General features: G+C 36.0%; 2 protein-coding genes across 6 annotated transcripts in view; one reads left to right on the forward strand and one right to left on the reverse strand.

The window, feature by feature from the left end:
* Positions 1-21,136, reverse strand: LOC126373638 (EF-hand domain-containing protein D2 homolog). The gene is made up of 3 exons (XM_050019843.1): positions 20,815-21,136; positions 1,677-1,841; positions 1-791 (listed from the first exon to the last, which is right to left on the reverse strand). The coding sequence occupies exons 1-3, from the start codon at positions 20,982-20,984 to the stop codon at positions 539-541; spliced, it is 588 nt and encodes a 195-aa protein (XP_049875800.1). The 5' UTR covers positions 20,985-21,136; the 3' UTR covers positions 1-538.
* The window catches only part of LOC126373627 (pickpocket protein 28), a 23,712-nt gene continuing 21,103 nt past the window's right edge, over positions 21,116-23,724 (forward strand). For 4 of the 5 annotated variants that reach the window (XM_050019831.1, XM_050019832.1, XM_050019829.1 and 1 more), the window contains exon 1: positions 21,116-21,376. The gene's annotated coding sequence lies outside the window, so the exon portion shown is untranslated. The remainder of the gene's footprint in view (positions 21,377-23,724) is intronic. The other variant, XM_050019830.1, reaches the window with a different exon arrangement.

The following is a 23,724-nucleotide window of genomic DNA, read 5'->3' on the forward strand; positions in this document are numbered from 1 at the left end:
TTTTTGACATAATAATTTTATTTCACTTACAACTATTTTTACATCACATAGATCTTTTACTTATTAACATTGAAAACATAAGACAACATACATAATACAACACAGGTTAGATCTGTTAATTAACTAGTTTTAGCAAATAGATTTGGTGCAGAAATAACATAATGAATACAAAGTTTAGGCACTCTTCCATTTTAGCAAGTTTCTATAATTAATAGGCCTTTTATGATTATATATATTGTTACTTATACCTTTAACAAATGTACACTGATAATCCTACTAAAAACAACATACCATAAATTCATAAAAAATATTTAAATTTATACTAAAATAGGTGTTTTTAGAGTCACTGTAAAGTAATATACATATAATCCTTAATAATAAGAAAGAACTTCATCTATTTCTTGCAGTAACAAAGGAGCATACTTCTAGAATTTATCTTCAATCTACTTTATTATACACTCTCGAATGACTTCCTCAAAAGCCATGGTAACAGCTTATAGACTAGATTATGCATCAAATTAATATCTACTACATTTCATCACTGTTGAAATAGGGCCGCTTTTTCTTTGAACCTTTGTCTTCGTACGGCCTTCTCTTCGGCTTCTCGCCTCTTCTCTTCCTGTTCTTGTATGATCTCGTCGTGGAACTTATTGCTCTTTGCCAGTTCTTCGATCTTGGCCTCGAAGAAGTTCTTGGCACCGTTCACGCCTACTTGGTCGACGTTGATCTCGGTCAACCGAGCGAACGCCCCCAGGCCCGAGTCGGTCTCTAGTTCACCAGCACGAGCTTTTCTGGAAAAATAAATGGGACGTATTTAGTACGTGATATATATTATCAAACGTTAAGTTCCCTAATTAACTCTTTCGCTGTCTTTCGTTTGCTACTAATGCCTTAAAATATTAGGTCATCCATGACACAGATGAAAACCGTATTAGATACTACTTAACAATACTGTTTTACACGACATTTAGTTCGAGTTAAATTGACAATAAGTAGGTAGCATCATTATACATTTGAAGCGGAAAGTATTGTTCATTTATCTGTATTTCAACATCCATACCCGAGCCACTATTAACAATAGCGGTATTAGGTTATGCATTGTGGAAATGCCAATTTGCTTGCGAATGAAGTAAAAATATGGAAAGGTAATAAACTCTGTAGAAGGCAAATGAAAATGCGTAATATTATAACGTTCCTCGTTGTGGTTAGACGATAAAAACAATGATTCACTTGAGGAATAGGAACATACGCACTTTTGTATGCGGTACTTTTAGGATACCAACACTTGTTTTAAATGTGTTGACGCACAAATAATGTGTCTATTTTCCTCAATTTAATAACTAAATTAAATTCAGTTTGTAAAAAGGAAATAATGTCCTTCAACATAATATTGTCGGCTAGGGACATATTCTTAGCATCTTGTTCTCATACCTAATATAGGGACCTATTTATTCCTGAGAGTTCTATATTATCTTAAAGACTGTAAAAGTACATCACACACTACAATGTACACATTCATCATCTCCCTAGCGTTATCCCTTTCTTTATGGGGTCCGCTTACCTAACATGAAGATTTGGAAGGTCCGGTTTTTTACGCACTATACTTACTTAGTATTTTATCACAATTAATTCTTATTATTTCATCGTTCGTAAAAGTTTAGTAAGTATATACAAACCTATAAATAAGGAGGAACTCTCTGAAGCTTATCTTATTGTCCATGTCTTCATCGACTTCTGCGATCATAGCTTTTAGTCCAAGATGTGTCTGCGGCGCTCCTAGCCGCTCCATCATTCTCTTCACCTCGTTCAGATCAAGGAAACCATCGCGACCCTCGTCAAATCTGAAAAAAGTATATATTTAATTAATAATCTTATAAAAATCTTATAATTTTGTTAGGATCCAATAGTGCATCATTTCCATCAACTAAGATAATAGTTTATAAATTAGGTATAGCTATGCCTATATCTTTTATTTAGGTAAGTAGTTATATTGTTTGCTTTCTATGTAAAATAAAATTGAAGCGCAGCAAATTATAAAAATAGGTAAGTGTTCCGCTGGGTGCGACTCTGGGACCATTTCCATTCCTTCAATATGCCACACTCACACTTAATAAATAGTAATAGTTTAAAAATGTAAACAAACATTCTCGTTGTAAATAATTTCATGTGTTATGCATGTAAGTAGGTGTGATGCAATTTAAGCAAGAGTGAAAAGTGTTCAGCTTTCGGAACAATTACGTAGGAGTCTTTTATTTAATAATAGTCTGTTAATGTATCCGTGATAATAGTTTCTCATTGATATTATTGTCGAGAGAATGACACTACACTCTTAATAATTCCTTATCGTTTAAGGTATAAAACGTCATTAACCAAATTTAGTACACAATAAATTAAAACGAAAGTGTCTTGTACGGAGAATGAAAATTTTAATATGCATTTTATTTTAAATTACAATATAACACTTTCTCTCTTTTCTAAATAGCATCCGAAAGCAGTACCTACCTAACCCAATACAATTTTCTCTAAAAATCGGCTTTTATTGTTTAAGTTTAATTCTAGTTTTAATTTTTATTGTGAATTGTAAGGTATCTTCCAACCGCTTTTGCTTTTAGTTAGGTTTTATATACGTAGTAACAGGTAACGACAGTTGCTACTTCGATTACTTAGGTAAGTGCATTTTCAAATTTTCTTAAACATCATTAACATTCGATTCGCTTCGTTTTACATTACCTATTCACCTATTACATCTCACCGTCAACATACGTCATTTGGGTCATACATTTTAAGTTTGGCTCGTGATCTAACTTAATGGGTACCGTTAATGTTACTTGCAAAGTCGGACATCATGTACTTACCTACCTACTTATTTATTACATAAGATATAAACATAAGTTTACTACATCGTTACACGAATACCAAAACTTATCTTTATAAGCTTTAGTCATTATATTTAATAATGTTTATGATGTATTAAAGATAAATACGAAGATTGTGACTCGCGTCACTTTCGTTATAAATTTTATCATGCTCAATTTTTCGTGTCATTCTCCTTTTACGGAGTCAAATGGCTCTGTTTATATTTCCCAAATTCTATTGAAATTATTCTCCATCCAGAGATTCTATTTTACCAAAACTAGATTCAAACTGGCCATTTCGCATATTGTAACTGTTCGACGATTCGCTTTTACGAACCTCCTAGTCCGTCGACCGCAAATGCGTCATTTTTATGCGGAACGCGTGCAACATACATTTGGCTAGTTCGGCACACACTGTACGTGCGCTCAGTACCTGCACTGTACTGTATTTCGTAAATAAGTACTTAAATGAAGCATATATAATTTACGTTCCATATAGGTTGTGGGACGAATAGAAACAGTGCTATGCGACATGTACAAGAAGTCGTCATGGTTCTTCGTGCCTAGGATGATGGAATGGGTCGCCAAACTTCATCTATCGCTTGATCGTGTTATAGTATATTCTATAACTGGACATTGCATTGCATTACTTACGTAGGTACCTACATAAATTATCAAAAATCCTTGCGACTGTCTACGGTCACGAGCATTAATATGTATACACTTTAGTACCATGTCACATGACCTTTTTTGACAAGTTGAACTGTAAATCTCACTAAAAGTCAAATATGTTAGTGCGACAGAGTCCTAAAGTGGGTACATTATATTGCTCATGACTGTACGCTTCGTAGTTCAGTCCACTGTCGTCATAAGGATCACGGATGAAAGTTTATGTTGTAAGTCCCTCTGAAGGTAATATACCTATTCTATAGATTCATGACGAGCTATGAATATAAGTATACAGTTTATTATAATAATGCTTTCATGGATGTTTTCTATTTGTGCCTTTCAACAGATAACCCGCAATTTTGCGGTCATACGCATCACAAATAGCTTATTACCCGCATTCAACCGTGTTTACTGGGAGACCCTTCATTTTATTAGTCTGGGTTATAAACAGCTGAGGATATTATTATTCCGACTGTTATCATTTTCTTTTTTTTTCCTTTTTTTTGTTAGGTGAAGTACCAACCTCATCACCCCTGTTGTCAGGGTTACCTATTGAGCCGCCAAACACACCTGACATGGCTCATGTAACGACTTCTTACTTACATCAGTAAGTAGTAACCGGGACCAACGAACGGCTTAACGTGCCTTCCGAAGCACGGATCATTTTACTTTCGGACAATCTGGTGATCAGCCAGTAATGTCCTAACCAAACTAGGGACCACAAAGTAATTTTTGTGATATGTCCCCACCGGGAATCGAACCCGGGACCTCCGGATCGTGAGCCCAACGCTCAACCACTGGACCACAGAGGTCGTTACTGTTACTGTTATCGTAATTAATAAAGTATGTACGTCCATGTTGCGCCTGGTATACTTAAGTGATCGGTTATAGACCTAAGACCTCTCTTCGACACCTTGTTAATTAATGTAATTACAAATGTTTAGCCATACGGATATGTCGTTAGAACCTCAAATTCCATTTCTTTTGACTTTTTACATAGATTTTTTGGACGGAAAGAAAATTTTAAGAGGTGTTCCATATTGCATATCATATTGATAAACCCTCAGTCGTCAATTGGGGCTATGCGTTCCACATGCGTCTTATTAAAGATAAACTAAAAATAAATTGCGCTACATTTAATTATAAATTACTCGTTTGTAATATTTGTAGACTCATAGAAAGGATGTAACAATGTTCGGGGGCACTTCCCGTTGCGATCAAAGATAAGGTTCTGAGTAGGCAGGGGACGTTTTCTATGGCCTTCGTGTGACGACGTAGCGGAGGAGTAGAATATACTTATAAGAATGTCGAGCAGAATGATTGAATAACTGAGGCCAAGGTAGAGGTAGGCTGTTTTCATGGGTACAGTCATGACCAATATAAATGTTTTAAAACTTTAGGACTCTTTCGCACTAACATATTTGACATTTAGTGAGACTTACAGTTCAATTTGTCAAAAAAGTTAATGTGACATGGTACCAAAGTGGATACATATTAATGCTCGTGACCGCACCTATTGCATAAGTAAAACACACCCGTATACCTACTCTTAACATTTTGACTCGACTCTGCTTCAGCTGAGCATTTTGGTATTTTAAGGTGACAGTTACGTTCTGACTTGAAGACTTTTAATCAGTCGAGTCTAGCAATTCATACTGCCAACATAATAATACGAAAATAATGACTACATGCCTCACTGGAGTAAACCAGAGATAGGGTTGAGTCGTCATCTAAGAATGGGTATATTTTGAGCTGATTTCGAGATCTTCTAGAGTCGCCTCAAGTGAGAACGGAGTCGAAGGTTTGAGTTAACATCTTAGAATAGGGTGAATGTCTTTTTACTTATGCAATAGCTAACCATGAAAACAAAGAATAAGTAATGCGGAAAAATGTGCCTAACCATAAATTGCGACATAATAAAGCCACTACTGTTAAGAAACTGATACCACAAGCTTTCACTCAAAAATATATCATTTCAATGTTGTAGAAAATGCCGACTGTCAAGGTTTCATTGTAAAGCAGTCACTGGAAAAACATGTTAAGTGTAATGCTATACATATTGTGAATAAGTCGTCCATTAGATCGTATTGTCTCGGTCCAAGGTGAGGAACGCAACTAGCTAGACTGCCGACAGACCAATTACCTTTACCAATTGCTCATGTTTATGTCTATTCATGTGTTTGCCAGGACGATGTTGCGAAAATACGGCGGTCTACTTCGCATTGTAGGAAACACGTTGCACGATTCTCTTTTTTTTTGACGTGACTTATTGTAGATTTGCCTCAGATGGCATTAACTACTTGGCAGGACAAATGGGGAGCGCTGAAGGCTCTCACCCGGTACAACGTTTAAGACAACAGGCCTCAAGGTACCCAGTTGGTGCGAATCTCGGCTCAAAGCGTCGTCTGAGAGGAAAAATATTTGAAAGAATTAATCGACCATAGTGGGTCGATAGCGATAAGCGCTGATTGAGGGAACACGATTCTCTATTATTGATACTTGTAAGGTCTTTTTGCATTAACCCTGACACCAGGAGTGACATCAGTGATAACTTAACGAATACTGAGGGGGAAGATTCACCTCATGATCCATGACTTTTGTGTTTTTTGAATTATTTCCAATTGTATACTTTAGCTGCTTTATCCCCTCAGTATTCAGTACGGTGGTGTCATTAACACGTTGAATTTCTAGTGTTTGTTATCAGGGACCTTGGTCACTTTGACTCGGTCGTGGTAAGCGTTTGATCAATTGTGTTCGCGCGCGATGCCATACCAGAATAGAACCACGATTTATCATTGGCCGTCATCCTAACCATTGTAGGTTGGTCAATATCAATGGTGAATATCACGTAAATGAACTTCTTGCTAGACTTTGAGGAGTTTGAGATATGTACTTAGAGTACTTACCTACTTACTTGTTTGCGATAATAATGGAATAAAAATATGTCCGGTTTTTTTGATAGGAGTGAGGTCCAGTCCTGTGCAAGTCTCACCGCGCATTCGAATTCTGGAATTTTGGATCTTTTTACTCTTCGTTGATCCGTAAAATGATTGATAGCAAGAAATATTTCTACTTTATTTATAAGAATAGGATAAAACTAAGTAAATCTACGTAATTTTATTTACAGTCATCAATTTTTAAAGAAATTCTTTGAATTGTGAATATTAGTCAATAAAGTTCAAAGAATTTCGGCCACACATTTCACTAATCTTATCAATGGATTATACTAATGTTACCAATTGATTGTTGTAAATCTTTACATTATCAATAATTATTACAATAAATACATAATGTTTATTATCAATAATCAGTTTAGGAAGAAACGAATGTCCTATAACACGTTCAAGGCTCTCAGGAGATACAAAACAACATTTGATTAAAAAAAAACTATGTAAAGACTACCTTAACTGTCCGATAACGATCTTCATATCTGATGTATGTTGATAAAAAATCGCGCTACTTTAAACAAAGTGCCTTGAATGTTGACGTCTTTATCAATGATATTAGAAAAACAAAGTATAAGATCATTCAGAAACGCTCAACAATAAGGATAAGGAAAGTGAGTTGCTTCTGCAAAGAGACCGCTATCTAATGAGAGACTTTCCAGACTACATTCCCCAAAAAAATGTACAGTCATGAGCAATATAATGTACCCACTTTAGGATTCTGTCACACTAACACATTGACATTTAGTGAGACTTACAGTTCAATTTGTCAAAAAAGTTAATGTGACATGGTACCAAAGTGTATAATGCTCGTGACAGTAAATGGCATTGTATAGATTTAACGTAATAATTACCTGTTTTCTCACTGCTCATGTACATAATTATTCAAAAAAAAGCATATATAAAAATAGTTTTTGCTTGATATTTAGATCAGATATGGTATACAATTATGTTGCTACCTATGTTGCTTCTCTTCTCTCTGAAGTTGTGTTGTGCCTGGGTGTAATAATAAGGATCATCATTTATACCAAAAAAGATAAAAGATGCATGTCTGTTACCCATGGAATTAGCCGGTTAAACGAAGGCCACTCTGTACAGCGCCATCTATTTTATTCATCGTATTGTATGTATTAAATGGCATTATCGGCATTGTCATTCAAGCAATGTCTGTGAGGCACTTTTATTTCAGGGCTGTTTCAGGAGTGGCAAGATGACGTAGGCACCTACATAAACTGTTTATACTTAGCTGTAAGAAAACCAGAAGGCTACGCTAAAAGACTGCCAATAAATAAAACTACAAGTTAAATATAGTAGTGTATTGAAGAACAATTTACTTAATGTGATATATATATCCACATTCCTTGTGAGTTTATTTAGTTAAGAGTATTACGTACTTTCGTTCAATGTATTCTGTTTCATGTTCACGTTAAAACTATTCTTACAGGAGACAATATTTACAACAGCCTACAGAATTCAGTGACGTTTGTTTATATTAAATATACGTTTCAATGTGAGATTGTTTAGATCTTAACATTATCTTATCTTTTTCTACGACAGACTGTTTGTGTTTTCCTAACTTTTAAAGATATAAACATTTTTTTTTTAGAGATACGCATAATTTCTCGTGCTGCTTAGAAAACACTCAACATTTGAATGTGACGCAATATTTAATTAAAATATTACTTAGTCAGACTTTTCTGAATCATTGAACATTTCTGCATAAAGGGTATAGCGAGGTAAGGAAGACGAAATGGCCCCCATGGCCCATGACGGAATTATCATTTGTACTGGTATTGGCACTCTAAAAGAATACGAAATGTAAGGTCGTTGACCCCTGACCTTGACCTGTCTTTGAGATATTCGAGAAAGTTCGTACGCGCGCCGAGTTTTTGCAATTTTTTTTTTCCGAAAAACTATAAAAGCTAGAAGGATGGAACCAATTGCGTATAATTAGGGATACTTTGAAAAATATTCTGTATTTTTTTCAGAGTTCTGGTGAAATGACAACTGTGCAAAATAATTAAACAAAATATAAATATATTTTTTTAGTACTGTTCTGTTATGTTTACCGCGCCAAAAAAAATATATAATACTCTTTGATTTATATACTTACACCACACAAAAACTGATCAAAATGAAAGAGGCGCTTCTTGAGTAATTATGAATTTACTTAGTGTGCGTACGGCTGGTAGGAACTAATTAAAGAGGTCGTTTTTAGATTAATTATTATAATTACATGTTAAACATAATTTCAATCATCATCATCACTATTTTCATTTATTACAACATTGATTGCATCATTTGAAAATATTTTCGACAGAATTTCAGCAGGACGTAAAATGCGAGATAGATATCTCGCATGAGCTAAATAATATAATTATTACACTTGCGACATATGAAAATCGACTTGCGAAAATCATATTCTGGGCAAAAGAAAACCCATTTATGCAAACCGTTTACAATCTGTACTACGAACGGGTTTATAGTTGATTTTGGTGGGCCACGATTTCGACGTAATAGAGTTTTAAGTTTAGCATCCTGTAACACTTTCATCATTTTCCGTACCATAAATTGGCCCCATTTAGGCCATCTTTTGCCCAGAATACGATTTTCGCAAGTCGATTTTCACATGTCGCAAGTGTAATAATTATATTACTTAGCTCATGCGAGATATCTATCTCGCATTTTACGTCCTGCTGAAATTCTGTCGAAAATATTTTCAAATGATGCAATCAATGTTGTAATAAATGAAAATAGTGATGATGATGATTGAAATTATGTTTAACATGTAATTATAATAATTAATCTAAAAACGACCTCTTTAATTAGTTCCTACCAGCCGTACGCACACTAAGTAAATTCATAATTACTCAAGAAGCGCCTCTTTCATTTTGATCAGTTTTTGTGTGGTGTAAGTATATAAATCAAAGAGTATTATATATTTTTTTTGGCGCGGTAAACATAACAGAACAGTACTAAAAAAATATATTTATATTTTGTTTAATTATTTTGCACAGTTGTCATTTCACCAGAACTCTGAAAAAAATACAGAATATTTTTCAAAGTATCCCTAATTATACGCAATTGGTTCCATCCTTCTAGCTTTTATAGTTTTTCGGAAAAAAAAATTGCAAAAACTCGGCGCGCGTACGAACTTTCTCGAATATCTCAAAGACAGGTCAAGGTCAGGGGTCAACGACCTTACGTTTCGTATTCTTTTAGAGTGCCAATACCAGTACAAATGATAATTCCGTCATGGGCCGTGGGGGCCATTTCGTCTTCCTTACCTCGCTATACCCTTTGAATTTTGAATACGAATGTGTGTTCCACAAGCGGATAAGGAAAGTTAAAAAACAAAAATAACTCGCTATTTTTGTTGAATTACCTCTAACGTGGTTCCCCAAACTTCAGAAATAACAAGCTATAACGTTATAATTATACGAGTAGGTAGATATATAAAGGCATTCGCTGCGGGAGTCCGTGTTTACAAGATGCGCACGCGATGATTCTGTTATAGAACAAAACACGCGCGTGATATCATAATCAGATGTCTTTTAGCTTACTTTGCTTCTAGTGAATCAGATGAATGGTACTTTTTTGCAGCTGCATGTACCTACGTAGTTGATAATTACCTAGAGTTTAAAGTTGTTATATAATTAAGCGTCTTTCTTTTATATTTACGGGTTCACCAAACTTGAATGTCTCCAACTCATTAAGAATAATTTTCCAGTTGCCAGACAATATTACCAGCAACTGCAGAATTCTTAAAGTGAACGTAGTCACGAATTAGAACTATCAGAAAAGGTCTTTTTTGATATCAACATTATATTTTACTTTTACAGCTGGGTTTAAAAAGTCTAAACCTTTTGCCCATAGAACGACCTGCCTATTAAAGAGCGCGAAAGAACATTTCATCGATTTGCATGACCCAATATGAAGTCAACGTCTTCAAATCAACCATCAAAGGCGCTCCGCTGGCAATAAACCGGCGTCCTACTAATATTTACCACTTGCTACCTATATCCATCACGGTTGGTTATTACTGACACGTTTTAAATCTACTGGGAAACGAACATTTGTGAGGCTTCTTACGATTTGTACGCACTTGTACTACGTAATACAACAAATAAAAAAATATACAACAAGTCCAAAACCCAACAACCAAGAGACAGATAATCATAAGAACAAAAGCATACCTAATGTTTTACTATCAAAATTATGTAAAGCGTTTGGTTAGGTACCCAACATTATCTGTATTAAGTATGTCCAAATTGGCTGTGATTACCTATAAGTACCTCTATTTTCAGTTCATCAGTAAGTTACGTAGAGTTGTGATGAATAATGATGCATTTTATTTTAAAATGCACAAGTAAATAAAAATTCTCAACAGATGATAGCAGGTACCTACGTACTTACTATACATATTTAAAACTTATGGACTTTCGTATTCTCCCTTTCACTACTTCTGTCGGGATGTAAAGCGAAGATAATAAAAGTGTCATGATAATAAATATGTAATTTGGGTTAATCAAGCCACTAGTCACACTTTCATTGCTATATGGTCATACTTATAGAATATTCTACCGTTGCCCTAATTGTATCGGCTAGCACACCAACTCAGCACCGAACACTAAATTGTTTAACTACAATAGTTTACAAGCATTCTCGTTAGCATCTATTAATGTTATTTCTTAGAAGCTAAAACGGCGTTTGAGTTTTTGGGGTTAACTTTCTGTTACGTAAAATATCAATTTGAAAACTGGCGCCGTTCCAAGCCGGCGATAAAACCTACCGCGTTGGATATAGCGTTTATATGTAACTTGACCCACTAGAAACATTGACTTATCGCTTTATCTATCGAGTTATAACATATTAATGATAGCGACTGTTACACAACTTATGTGCATTTGCATAATTATGTCAGCCAGTGCCACCTGAGACGATATTTGTTTGTGTAGGTAATCCACGGCTCAGCTCCCTGATATCTTATCAAGATACAGTATACACTAGACTCAGCAATAGACTCAGCTATATTTACCCCTTAAAAATCAATAACAAACAATTATACTTAAATAATACATCACAATAAGACATCGTACATCGTATCGAAAATTCCTCTTGATATTAACTCAGAATCATGAGTAGAATCATTTCCCTCAGTATTCGTTATGATGCCACTTGATATCAACTCGGAATCATCCCTCAATGTTTTCGTTACGATGTCACTAACCCTGTACAAAGCAAACTAAGTAAGGTAAAGTAACTAATTAAACTATTGGCGAAAAATATATTACCTAATTTATTTTTTTATTAGTATTTTTACCGATAAGTGTTTAATTTCGTAATGCAATATTAGTTTGTAAATTTGCCCAAAGGTATTATTTTGGAAGGTCGCGCACGCAAATTGTGACGCCTCTATGTATATGTCAAGATAACATTGTTAATAGGTCGTTTATAGGTCATAGGTTCACCCCAATATTCGTAATAATGCTTTCGCAATAAAAACGGTACAGATAAAAAGTTTAATCTATTCATGAAAAAAATAGAATGACGTTCCAATAAAGTAAGAAGTCTACTGTTTGGGTGAAAACCTTTAGAAATTCTCGTATGTAGAAAAATACTGTATGATAGATTAGTGGTCATTCTATTCAGAATTCGCTTTATAAAACTGGTTTTCCCGGGAGTTGTGTAGCTATTGTACAAAAACAAAAATCTATCGGCACAGAATTGAGGAAAGCAGCACTAGTAGCGCCTGAATGCCCCCTACATTGAGATGGATGATATTACAAAGATAAGCCGAGATAATAGAAAATTTATAACCTACTTTTTTGAAATCAGTTAAAAAGGGAGTGAAGTAGAAAAATGCTTATTAGTCGCGGACGATGTCACACGCGGAAGCTAGTTCAAAAATAACTAAATTTCTAACATGTAACCCATCTGGGCCACGGTGACAAACTGAAATATATGGGTATCCAGTTTCGTACCTATTATGTAGGTACACATTTGGTATGCTTATTTTATTCAGATATTTTTTGACAATATTATGTGTTATGTTGTAAACCACTGGTTATTTATTTAGATATATTATAAAATATGCAAAACGACCGGACGTAACACTTCAGACTGCATGTTGAAAGGATTGAGGTTAAAGTGTCTAAGTTCAGTTCAAGTGGATCTATCTCTTAGGTATTTGTTTTGTAGAGCTGGAATTAGATTTCTGTTATTAAATTCTTGAGTGATTGTTACTAGGTAAACCGTTTAAATCTTATACATACACGGCTATATACATAGGATCACGCCTATTTCCCGTTGGTATAGGCAGAGACCGCGGAATTCCACTTACCACAATTCTGATACACCACTCTCGCTTCCCCCACTCTCATCAAAGACTAAATCTTACATTTGTAGCTATTTTTATTATTGACATACCTCTGAGTTTCAAACAAGATGTAACATTACTATTACTGCTGCGTAGTAGATTTGTAATTGAACTGTACAGTCATGAGCAATATAATATACTTTAGGACTCTGTCGCACTAACATATTTGACATTTAGTGAGACTTACAGTTCAATTTGTCAAAAAAGTTAATGTGACATGGTACCAAAAGGGGAGTACCTACATACTGATATATAGTTGCAAAAGTTTTGTAATATCCAATATTAATGCTCGTGACCGTACATAAAATAGTTTCGGTATTTAGGTGTCCGTGTCAGCTACAACTGAGAGCGGTGTGGTTGTAATACTACGTGCATTCATTGCAGTAACTGCAGCACAGAATATACATCTACATCTACCGTACAACCTAGGTTGCGACACAATACGAATGCCTGCGAAATATAACGCTTTCCCAACTATTATTGTCTATTATTCTACCGCCATTATTTTAGGCTTATTTATACCATTCTATCAGGCGAACTATAATTTAATGGAAATCGAATAACACCTTCAATGGCTACAATGTCACTTCACCAGCCCACGTAAAATATCTAAGCGCTTCTGCGATAGTATTGTTCTTAGAATATTTAAGAATAAATAACAAATAAACTTAGCTTACATAACATAACATAAACAGCCTATGTACGTCCCACTGCTGGGCACAGGCCTCGCTTCAATCAACCGGAGGGGGTATGGAGCATACTCCACCACGCTGCTCCACCTACTTAGGTTATGTAACACAAATAGTATAATTAAACGAAGACGGCTAGAATTAGGAGGAAAGTTATTAATGCAACTTGGAAGACATAATAAATTCTCTAACAACTCTTTGGTAAAAGATGCATTGCCCAATAGTGAAATAAACAAGCCTGAAGCACAGATTACTTAATAGTTACTACGACTGGATACTGGACTGGATCATGTAGGCCAAAGAGTAGATTATTTACAAACACATACGTACATACTTATAAATAGTTGCAAAAGTTTTGTAATATCCCTGAGACCTATTCATCCTTGCTCGCCAAAAACGGAATATGACGCAAAGAGTTTAGAAAGTCAACATACAAAACGAATCACCACGAAAAAAAATATAAGTCGGATATCCAATGCAATCCGATTTTGGACGATTACAGTTTACATTATCATTTGTTGCGATTCCATTTCCTATCCTAGCAACTAAAAAAAATTACAGGAGCTATTCTGAAATCCTAATCATTACCTACTTAATAATAACTTATAACGTGCTAAGTAATTCATTTTTTTAACGCTAATTATAATTTATAAACATGTTTCATTTAACGGCAGCTTGAATTCGTACCTATACTCTGTAATTTACGATGGCTTAAGTAAATACGAAAGTTTCAATACTCGAATGCAACAATGAGTAGGTATCAAATTACAATGTAAACGTATTGCATATCGTCATTCGATATTATCAGACATATCGTACAATCATTGACTGAGCATGCGGCATCTCGAATGACATACACCAGGAAATTATAATTCTTGAGACACGTAAGAAATCAGAATCATATATACAACGTAATTGTCATAGATAAACTTGTGTGTTATGGCTGAGAAGAAGGAAGAAATGACAAAAAACTGCAATAGCAACACCTCAATGTGTAGACATTACAAGTTATTTACTAACTTGAGGAACACATTTAACGCCAGGCATTTTTATCATTTAGATAAGCATTACTGTTATAATATTTTTTTTTACGTAAAGTAAGCTTCACATGATCTGATTCTTCACGGTTCTGACTTCTTATGAATATATAAAGTTGGGAATGTAAATTGGCTGTGTACGTTTCATTTACTAGGTCAGACTTCCCCTTAGCTGGAAGGGTATGGAGAATACTAACTATACGCTCCATTTGTGAGATAATTCCTTCAGTACTTAAGAGGCAATTAGGAGTTTGATTTAGTAGCGAAGTTATAAAGCTATGCCCGTTATTCTGATGCATAAAGGCAAAGGTCGTCAAATGCTAGATGACACCTCAGAATCTCTTTAGCAGTGTTTTATGAATATTACAAATAGGTATGTCGTTGCAAATTATATTGTCATAATTTTCGGCTCTGCCCACTCCACTTGGGATTGCAGGCTTGTCTTTATGTACATCTTATGTTAAAAATGAATTATAACGTCTATTCTTCTTTTATATAGGTAATTCATCGTATGCGTGGGTTAATAAGCAGCATGAAATATTTGAAAGCATTTAATTTTCATAAAGAATACTCTTCTCTCTCTCAAAGAAAGAATACTTATATATTTATTTTCACAAAAACATTTTTTAAAGGAAATAGTAACGACTTCCGTGGTGCAGTGGTTGAGCGTTGGGCTCACGATCCGGAGGTCCCGGGTTCGATTCCCGGTGGGGACTTATCACAAAAATTACTTTGTGGTCCCTAGTTTGGTTAGGTCATTTCTGGCTGATCACCAGATTGTCCGAAATTAAGATGATCCGTGCTTCGGAAGGTACGTTAAGCTGTTGGTCCCGGTTACTACTTACTGATGTAAGTAAGTAGTCGTTATGTGAGCCATGTCATGTTAGGGTTAACCCTAACCCTGACACCAGGGATAATGAGGTTGGTACTCCACCTCACAATCCACACGATAGAAGAAGAAGAATGGAAATAGTTATTTTCACCGTTATCCTTCTATTTTCTGTACTATACTACGTTTGGGTGCGTCAGCGTGATTCTGTTTATAATTTATCATCTGTCGGTTAACGACTGATTGCACATCGGATGTTATTATTTCTACAAAACTCTGTCACTGACCGTTTGACTCATACACTCCACTCCTATCTGTAATAGTTTTCATGTTTGTAAATAAAATTACTTTCCTTTCACGAGCTTAGTCAGCTTAACATATCGGAGAACTGGACACTTGAAATTGATTTCTATCTATTCGAAAGAAAATAATTACTAATCGCTACGTAAGGATTCCAGTGAGAGAGTTGTCTTCTAATGATCTGTGGCTCTGCCCACCCTTATACATATTACGGGCGTTACGTCTGTCTGTGACAAGATGAAAACTTGATAACGATCCCGGAAAAGTGTAGAAGGGGTTGCGTAATAGTACAGTCATGAGCAATATAATGTACCCACTTAAGGACTCTGTCGCACTAACATATTTGACATTAAGTGAGACTTAGAGTTCAATTTGTCAAAAAAGTTAATGTGACATGGTACCTAATTGTATACCTACATATTTTATGCTCGTGATCGTACGTCGGACGGCCATGATGAACCTTTGAAAGGTGACAGGTTCGTACTTTGTCACTTTACGGTGTAGGCGGCATTACCGGAAGGAACTGCACGTAGTGACATTTTATGATTTCTGGCTGCCTACGCCTATTCACCTACCTACATAACGTCGCCTTAAAGTTAAAAGTTTAAACCTCGTAAGCGCATTGTTGCAAAATTACAATCAGTTGTCGTTTTTGTTAACAAAACTTCACAATAGATACGCTTATAAAAATAAAAATAAAAAAATAAAATAAAAATCATTTACTTCAAACGATATTCATCCATATTGTGTTAGTTACACTTATCTTATTAGCTAGTTAAAACATACCCGGTTCTTACCGCGTTATTATCAGGGATATACGTGTTTTAATTATTAGCTAAAGTTAGTAACATTTTTTTTAATGTCAATCACGTAGGTAAAAAATTGTAGTATCAATTTTTACAAGGAATGAAACTAGCTTATGTGTTTCGAGGTTTTGTTGAAGGGACGTGATTTTTCTAATATGTTTTACGAGGTTTTCATTAAAATGCAAAGTAAAATCTAGTATGTTTCGTTTAATGTTTCTACATAATAAAATAATGACCGTTTTTTCGTCGCTGTACTAATTATTATTTGAAACATAATACGAAGGAAATACTATTACGAACTAAGGTTAATTAAAACACTATTATAAGGAAAAAATACCTATTGTTTGCCATGAACTAACAAAGGACAATTATAAAGTTAAAAACAACTAAATAGGTAACTAATTATGAAATTATTTACAAAAAAGCACACAGTATTCTATTCATACAAAATTGGTCTTGTTTTATATTACCTACTTAGGTTCGATTCCCGGTGGTTATAAACATGTTTGAATATGTTTTTTTTTTTTCGAGAATATGTCGACGATCTTCAATTGTAAGTATGTGAAATTCTCCTCGAAGCGGCAGTGAAGTAGCATGATGGAGCGGCTATAATAATAATAATAATAATAATGGTAAACCGCCTCGCAGAAAGCGGTGTACACCTCTCGACACCCTGAGCTGCTCACAACCATGTTGCTGCCTTGCCGTCCAGTCGCATCGGCTAGATAGGTGGCCCATCCAGTGAGTGGCGAGTCGCCGCCTGCTCATTTATCCATGTTTACCAACATTGGTCGAGCAGGCGCCATAGTCCCCCATAGCTCCAGTATCCCGGTCCACTAACCCCCAACCCAATAGCCCAGTTCCCTTTGTTCCCATAATCTGCAATAGTCCTACACGAACCGGGGATTGTCTTTGGGTGCACTCCCATAGTGCATACAGGGATAATCGCCGGTTGGTGTCACACCATATTTAGATTAAACTGTCTTAAGGGGCCTCTACGTGTTGGCTTCGGCCCCACGCACGCTTTCCAAAAGTCCGGGCCTCCATAGGCCCGAGATATGAAAAAGACATACAATAATAATAATTTTACTTATTTCACGAAACATGTCTCATATGTGTTAGTAAACTTATTCTAGATGTTAGTAGCTTTTGCTTTTGTTGTTGTAGCTACTTTTTTCAGTTCATTGATGAGAGGTCTAATACAGGAGTATAAGCTTTATGTTAATTCCCTTTAAATAAATCCGACGCGTGTCTTATAAAAAATCTAGTAATCCATCATAAACTTCGTAATAAAATTGCTGCAAGTCATCTTGTTGCTTTGTGGCTCTGCCCACCCCACCAAGGATCACAGGCGTTATCCGTGAGTCTATGTATGTCTAGTAATCGATGATACATTACGGATATGGGTAATAAAAGTAGGTTGTGCGTAATACGTTGTTATGATGTGAAACGTGTGGTGATGACTCATCTCAACATTGATTTTGTCCGGGTCCGCAATGCATTTCCTGCCAAACGCATATTGATCACCCCTCGTCTGACACTTAGGTATATTATTGTTTGATCCAGGGAGTGAAGTGGTTTGAAGTGAATCCGATTTTCTAACCAATATTCTTTAAATCGACCACCGGGTTCAAGGAGATTGCTAATGCTGTGAAAAATTAGGTAACTTATAAAATGTGTGATGTGACATTGAAACAAATAGTAAGAATAAACTGAAGTTTTTAACTTGATAACGGGTTTTAAACTGGCAGAACACTCACGCTATTAACGCTATTTAGGGTAGGCAGAGCGACAAGGCGTCAGAAAACAAATTGCAGCCTCTTGTTAGCTTAATGTTGAAATGTAAACAACTTCAGCTGCCTTAGCTACCCATTTATTGTGTAAGTGAGCGAGCATAAATTGTGATTTGATTACCTACAGGTACCTAATTATGCTGGCAACTAAATGGGTTCCTACATAATTAAATAACAATAAAATGTGGAACATTAAACCTGTATTTTTGACATTGACCATGGCATAAGTATCGCAAGTCCATAGTAGAATATATATCAAGGCTTTTCCAATTAGCGTAGGTTGCACAAAATAGCAGTCAGTGTACGTAAACTTGTTTACTAAATATAGTAAAAACGCGAAACCATGAATGAGTTGCGTTGACCGACCGTTATAAATCAGCGTGATTCATAGCCGACACGACACCTTATTAATTACGAGAACTGACTTTACGTAAAACTTAAAGGCAAACAAGAAGTAAGTAAACCTATGACTATGACCAAGCATGACGCCTATGAATAATCTCCTTACAAATACTACAAATATACTTTATTGCACGAAAATATAGTTATAAAAGAGACTTAACTATGTATATGGCAAATGGCGGCCTTATCGCTTAAAGGTTTTTTTTTCCAGACAGCCATAAGGCGAGGAAATGTGTAAAAATTAAAAGATTGCGGGTGCAAACTAAGTATAACTTACAAATAATATACCTTGTATATTGTCCTTCCGCCCGTTCTGTAGAATTTCTTATCTGTTAGTAATAATGTTATTTTTTATAAGCAATAATTACTTATTCGTCAATATAACATACTCACAAGAGAAATATGATAGTTCGATTGCTCTGTTGCGCATATCATAATAGAGTAATTTGTTATTGTTAGCTGATCAATTGACAAACAGTTCTTTTGAACTAAGGCTTATCGTTATTGTTTTAGAGCCGTAGGAGGTGGTTTATGTCTTTTATTAATGTTCCACCATCAATGGATCACCTGCACAGGTCTATAACCTGTGAACTTGGGCTTTATTGGTCTGGCTTATTATTGGGTCTCCTTATTTCCCGAAATCTGTGAAGCTATCTCCCCAATAGGTTCTTTCGAACGCTGTGTTCTATATAAAGTCTTTGTTTGGTGTTTGTTTGTTAGTCATTAGCACGCAATGATCGATTTCGGATGGAATATAGGTAATTGTAGGAAATTAGGCTTAAAAGTCCGTAGTACGTAGTGGTAGGTACGTAGGAAAACATCGTTATTTCCAATTGAAAAACGACCTTGCTCAAAACGCTATGCAAATCAGATTCAGGTAGAAAAGTCCCTGTTATCCTTTTCTGTGGAGCCTTGATTGGAATCGCAGTGTTTGCGTTACGTTTCTCTTTGTAACCTTAAAATACAATGCCGCAAACAACACAGCTCGAAGTAAACCTCCGAGTATTTGTAGGAAATTATTTATTGAATGCTGAGAACGCCGCTCGTGCCCTTTTGCAGTTTATGTGTTGGGTAAACCGACTCGCAAATAGCAAGCCAACGAACGCTCGTAGCCTATCCTTTTAGCACTGCGCTGCTACATTTCAAACTTTAATAAAAAAAGGAAAAATATACAAACCAACTCGGCCTCACGATATTTTAGTGTTGTCATCGTCATATATAATTCATGAATGGTAAAATGTAATCTTACATATATGGAAAAGTTGTCTTTATGTCTGATATATCGATCTTCAATATTTAAGTGACACTTTTTAAGGTCTGTCTGCAAAGTATCTATAAAGTATTTAAATTGAAATGTGATGATTGTAATGTAGGTACAGGTAGACGCTAAATACTTTAGCGTTACTTTCAGTCTCAGCCAATCTAATAACATTGCTAAGGCATGAAAGCAAGAATGTTCATCCCGTGTGAATTCCAACCTTCTTATTAGATAGGCAATGAAAGTTGCGATGAAGTGAATTATTATTGTCGTTAACATGGCTGCTCCATTCATTTTTGTCTCCCACGACGACGCGTGTTGTCATTTCACTACTAAATTACACATAATTACGTTTTTGACTAATTAATCGGGTGTTTACCTGCGATATAAAACTACCGTCTGTTTACAAAAAGCGGACTTAGACACCAAACGTGTTTTTGTTGTTTACAAGAGCTGTAGTCCCAGGTGGTCCCTTCACCAGCAAACAGCTATCTTATCTTCCAAAATAAACTGAATACCCCTTGTGTGCTGTATGCACGGCGAACACCGAAGTTTGTTATAAACACTGCATACATTCACTTATGCACTGAACTAAAATTATTCTAATAATACTATTGTATTAGAAGTTTACCTTGAAAACTTAGTTTTGTTCTAAATTTAATTAAATTTTATTTTACTATAGGTAGGTAATATTAATTGGAAGGTTATGTATTACGTTTCTTAAATTGGCAAATTAAAATCGGTATCTTAATAATCTGCGAAATTTTATTTCTAATGCAGGCAGGTACGATGCACTAAGGCATAAGATGCTGCGTGAACAGGTAAAAAATAATTATAATAAAACCAACTTACTTGTTGAAGGTCTGCTCGTATTGTTTTATTTCTTTCCTGGAGAACTCGTGAAATTCCGTGTATACGTTCACGAATTTGTATTTGGGTTTAACTTCGACTCCTTCTTCTAGTTTGTCGTTGATTTCTTGTCTCCTGGAGAGGATGCCGCTGAGTTCGTCGGTGGCTGCCATGGTTTGCGCGGGAAAGGTTATGTTAGTGGCGGAACAGAGCGTTTGAGACGCGAAAGGTCGTCCGTTCGCACGCGACCTCACTACTGGCGGTGGCTGAGCCGACTCCGCAGCCGGCAGTCAGTGCGTCGCACTCCGCGCGTTGTAATCACGCCGCGACGCGCCGCGCTCCGCTCGCGGGCGGCGCGGCGGCACGGGGGACGCCGGACATCGACGCAGATGTATCGCGCACTCGCCCCGCGCCGCTAATCCAGCCGCATTCGTCGCAAATCCTTGATACACATCCTAATGATAACAGATCACAACAGGGACACGTGCTCTTTACACACATGAACTTTGCGAAATCAGCTTTACGCTGAAAGACAATGAGGTCAATGAGATTCAGCCTGTTATAGGTATACATTATATTTTCTTCCAAAAACTTGTTATACTGTCCGACACTGACCTACCGTATTATCTTTTGCATAGTCTTTCTATAGGTAACTGTATTGGAAGAAAGTCGATAGTCTCCAAGGCCGCTAGGTATCAGCACCCCAATCAAGTTGCATGTTTTCATAGCCGACACCGACTTCACCGCCCTTTCGATGCTCGAGCATTAATTTCACTATAAAGTAGAAAGCATGTAAAGGTTTAACGTAATTTTCTATCGACATCGACTAAGTTAGGTACAATCTTGAGTCGTAAGTAAGTAGTAAATGTTTATAGGGCCGACTCGTTTTTCTGTTAAGGTCAATCTGATTAGATAGACTCGGAAAGATGGAAATGAAGACAGGAAAGCGAGAGCACCGTATTCTTGTATTAAAAAAAATAACATACTTAAAAATTGTAGATCCTTTCAGTGGGCTTGAAAAGACCTCGTTCCGGAAAACCTGGCAATACCTGTGTCTATAAATAAACTCTTAACGATTTTGATAAAATACGTTACACGAGCTGAAAGACCTACGCAACTTTTAGGTCTGTTAATCGATAAAACAGAATCTTACTAACTGGAAACTTCAGGTTTCATAAATATTACACCTCGGTTTATCCGCAACAATGAGGCAGCAATAAAAGAGTATGTTCCATACACGGTGTAATTATTCTTCTTATTGGAATTAATATGTAAAGTGTAGCTCCTATATCATTAGGTATTGTCAGTGTTGTGTGCGTTCATAATTGTAGGCATAGGCTACCTACCGGAACTTTTCTTATGTGTATTTTATTTTCTGTGTTTGTTTGTACTTACTCCTGTTGATGAATCATAATAAATAATTAGGTAGAGTGAGAGCCGCGGAAGGCCTGTGCCCAGAGACTCCAAGGGAATTAAAAGTAGTGTATCTCGGAACAATAAAATATATATTTTGATTGCCAATTACTACCTCTGGAAAAAAGGTTTCATACCAACGTGATTGGAGCAAATGCACAAGCCAAACGTGGACATCAGCATTCTCCATCGTATTAAACTATTCCCGACCCGGACGGGATTAGGAGTATAGGCCACTTTAACGATCACTTGCTTTACCCAGGGCAAACAGGCTGGATAATTAATTAAGTTATAGTTATCTACTATATGTTGTTAGATAGTGAGTTACAGATAACTATGTATTTTATGTCTGTGGCTATATACATACAATCTACCTACTTACATAAACTTACATTTTTTTATCTACTCGTTTAGTCCAGGCGTCCGATATCTCTAGAACAAATAACTTGGTTACTGTAAAAAGGTTATAGGTACAGTGTTAATGATTTCGATAGCTCACGACTGTAAATCCAAAGGGTTGCCTTGTCGGGTTGTGAGCACTTTAAAAGATGGAAAAGGGAAACGGACTCACGTGTGATGAGGCTCTGAACTTGGCTGGAATGCTGTTCCTGAGGGGCGCCCCTTATTACTTGTTCACGGTGAAGTTTAGAAGCTGGAGATGGTCACTTAGGTAGTTTTATGATTTTTTAACACAATATGTTATGATGTCCGTACGCACACTTGACGACCGCTTTTGAAGAGAGCGAAAATGGGTCGTTGGGGTGAATGAATGGATGTATGGGAATGGATATAGGAAGAGCGGGAGATTTAAAGTGCTAACTGATAATTGATTACTTAACATTCTCCCCCCCGCTGGCGAAATTAAGAGCCAGAAAACAAAATTTTGAAAATGTTCACTCAAACCAATAGCATACAATATTGATAACAACATGTTATGAAAAGTTGCATAATGATTGAAGTTAGGACACATGAAATAAATATTATGATAAATTGTTAAAATTAGATATATGATATACATTATACATACATACACACATGATGATAAATGTTATAATTTTGTTTAAAATAACTAATCAGTAAGAGGAATAGGGCAAAGCTTCACAAGAGGTCTATCTAAGTTCCCTTGTGCAGTTTTGACAGTAGCTGAACGAGGCACACCATCTCGTCCTAGGTAAAGTTTGATAATCCTACCGAAACGCCAACGAAGTGGGTGATTACATTCATCTTTGATTATTACTGGTTGATCGACTTTAACATCTCCAAATGATTTGGTCCACTTCAAACGTTGCGATAAGTTAGTTAAATATTCTGAATGCCACCGAGACCAAAAGTCTTGGTGCATGCGCTGCAATAACTGCCAACGTGTAAGTCTATTTATGCTTGTGTTTGTGTAGTCAGGCGTAGGCACTGTGGTCAGTGGTGCTAATGTCAAAAAATGACCCGGTGTGAGTACTGAAAAATCGTTAGGGTCTGAGCTAAGCGGGCATAGAGGTCGCGAGT

Source organism: Pectinophora gossypiella, chromosome 16 (assembly GCF_024362695.1).
Source record: "Pectinophora gossypiella chromosome 16, ilPecGoss1.1, whole genome shotgun sequence".
Classification (NCBI taxonomy): Eukaryota; Metazoa; Arthropoda; class Insecta; order Lepidoptera; family Gelechiidae; genus Pectinophora; species Pectinophora gossypiella.